This window comes from Nansenia antarctica (genome assembly GCF_963989245.1).
Source record: "Nansenia antarctica genome assembly, chromosome: 6".
Lineage (NCBI taxonomy): Eukaryota > Metazoa > Chordata > Actinopteri > Argentiniformes > Microstomatidae > Nansenia > Nansenia antarctica.
In genome coordinates, this window is record NC_137676.1 from 73,560,178 (window position 1) to 73,562,677 (window position 2,500).

The 2,500-nt window shown below is 65.0% G+C and overlaps 1 protein-coding gene across 1 annotated transcript in view; it reads right to left on the minus strand.

Moving 5' to 3' along the window:
- LOC308160959 (bone morphogenetic protein receptor type-2-like) overlaps positions 1–2,500 on the minus strand; it is a gene marked incomplete at both ends in the record, with an annotated part of 66,441 nt that overhangs the window by 58,705 nt on the left and 5,236 nt on the right. Inside the window, one exon of the mRNA XM_080534882.1 lies at positions 948–2,500. This exon is cut by the window's right edge and continues 342 nt beyond it. Within this exon, the coding sequence (XP_080391008.1) occupies positions 948–2,500 (1,553 nt within the window). The remainder of the gene's footprint in view (positions 1–947) is intronic.

The following is a 2,500-nucleotide window of genomic DNA, read 5'->3' on the forward strand; positions in this document are numbered from 1 at the left end:
CTGTCCTAGGGCCCTTACTGTTCTCCCTCTATACCACTGGGGTCCCCCAGGGCTCTGTCCTAGGGCCCTTACTGTTCTCCCTCTATACCACTGGGGTCCCCCAGGGCTCTGTCCTAGGGCCCCTACTGTTCTCCCTCTATACCACTGGGGTACACCAGGGCTCTGTCCTAGGGCCCTTACTGTTCTCCCTCTATACCACTGGGGTCCCTCAGGGCTCTGTCCTAGGGCCCCTACTGTTCTCCCTCTATACCACTGGGGTCCCCCAGGGCTCTGTCCTAGGGCCTCTACTGTTCTCCCTCTATACCACTGGGGTCCCCCAGGGCTCTGTCCTAGGGCCCCTACTGTCCTCCCTCTATACCACTGGGGTCCCCCAGGGCTCTGTCCTAGGGCCCCTACTGTTCTCCCTCTATACCACTGGGGTCCCCCAGGGCTCTGTCCTAGGGCCTCTACTGTTCTCCCTCTATACCACTGGGGTCCCCTAGGGCTCTGTCCTAGGGCCTCTACTGTTCTCCCTCTATACCACTGGGGTCCCCCAGGGCTCTGTCCTAGGGCCTCTACTGTTCTCCCTCTATACCACTGGGGTCCCCCAGGGCTCTGTCCTGGGGCCCCTACTGTTCTCCCTCTATACCACTGGGGTCCCTCAGGGCTCTGTCCTGGGGCCCCTACTGTTCTCCCTCTATACCAAGTCTTTTGGCTTGGTAATCTCCTCACACGGGTTCTCCTACCACAGACACTCAACATTCCCCCCCCTTCCCCCCCTCTGACCTCTGACCAAGATGATTTACTTGCTTAGTCAAATGTATCGATTGTAAGTCACTTTGGAATAAGGCGTCTCCTATAAGGAGAGAGAGGCAGAGAAATAGAGAGAGAGAGAGAGAGAGACAGAGAGAAGGACAAGCAGAGGGGATGGGAGGGCAGCGGTAGAGGAGAGAAGTGGATGTACTCACTGGAGGAGCTGTCGTGGGAGGAGGTGGAGAGGTCCAGGGAGCAGGGCCGCTCCGGTCTCCTGGGTCTGGCCTGGCGCAGCAGGGCCCCGGGCTGGAGCTCTGGGACCACTGAGGCCGGGGTAGAGGCCAGGGTAGAGGCCGGGGTAGAGGCCAGGGTAGAGGCCGGGGTAGAGGCCAGGGTAGAGGCCGGGGTAGAGGCCAGGGTAGAGGCCGGGGTAGAGGCCAGGGTAGAGGCCGGGGTAGAGGCCGGGGCTGGGGTAGAGGCCGGGGTAGAGGCTGGGGCTGGGACTAAGACTTGGGCTGGGGTAGAGGTTGGGACTGGGGCTGGTGGGGCGCAGATGGGGGGCTCAGAGCCCCGGCCCGCTGTGAAGAACCCCCCGCCCCCCCCGTGGCCGAGCCCGTGGGGAACCACCCCCGCCACGCTGCTGCTGCTGCTGTTGTTGTTGTTGTTGTTGGCGTTGTTGCTCGTGCCGCTGCGCCCCGCCACCTGCTCCCTCCTCAGCAGCGGCTCGCGTTCGTCCGGGGAGGAGGAGTTGATGTTGCCGTGGAGACGGCCGCCGCTTAGCTCGCCGCTCAGCTGACTCCGGAGCACGGGGGGTGGGAGCACTGCCCCCCCCACCCCCAGCTCCACCTGCGGCCCCGCGGGATTGGTGTAGGAGGAGGAGGACGCCACACCACCGGCGTAACCGTTAGCCACGGCGACGACCGCTCTCGCTCCCGCTCCTCCTCCTCCTCCTCCTCCTGCTGCTGCGCGACCGTTGGCAAGCCCGCTGTTGTTGCCGCCGTTGCCGGTTACTACGGTAACCAGGTGCGGCTGTTGTTGCAGCTGCTGGCGGCTCCCGGCGGCGGCGACCACCGTGTTCATCTTGGCCACGCCCACCTGCGTCTCCACCTGCGGCCCCAGCATTCCCTGCTGCTGCTGCCTCTTCAGGTTGGACTTGTGTTTGTTGTTCCCGCCTCCGAACTTCAGCAGCCGTGACGAAGAGGAAGAAGATGACGACGAAGACTCCTTCTTGGCTCCTTTGTTGGTGTTGAGCGGGAGGCTGGTGGGCCTCTTGGGGAGGTTCTGCTGCTTGGGCGGCAGAGGGAACATGGCGGCGGGGGTGTGGGGGTGGGGGTGGGGGTGGTCGTCCCCCCCCCCCGCCCCGGCCCCTCCTCCCCCTCCCCCTCCGGCTCCGGTCACCACCTCGGCCGCCAGCTTCTTGATCAAGGGGTACAGCAGGAGGCTGTTGCTGCTGTTGTTGTCCGGCGCGCTGAACTGCTTCTGGGAGTGCTCCATCAGGTTCTCGTCCGAGCTCTCCTTCAGGTTCTTGTCCACCTCCTTGGGGTCCAGCTTGGTGGTCTCCAGGTCCTCCTCCGTCAGCTGCTGGCGGACGGGGACGGGGAGGGGGAGGGGGAGGGGCATCCCCATCCCCCCCCCCACACCCACACCCCCGCCCAGGGGCCCGTGTGGTGCGTCCTCCGAGGAGTAGTGGCGCCCCGCCCCCCCGACGACACCCCCCCCCGACTCGGAGATGGTGGTCATGGCTGTGCTGGGGGTGGTGGTGAGGCCC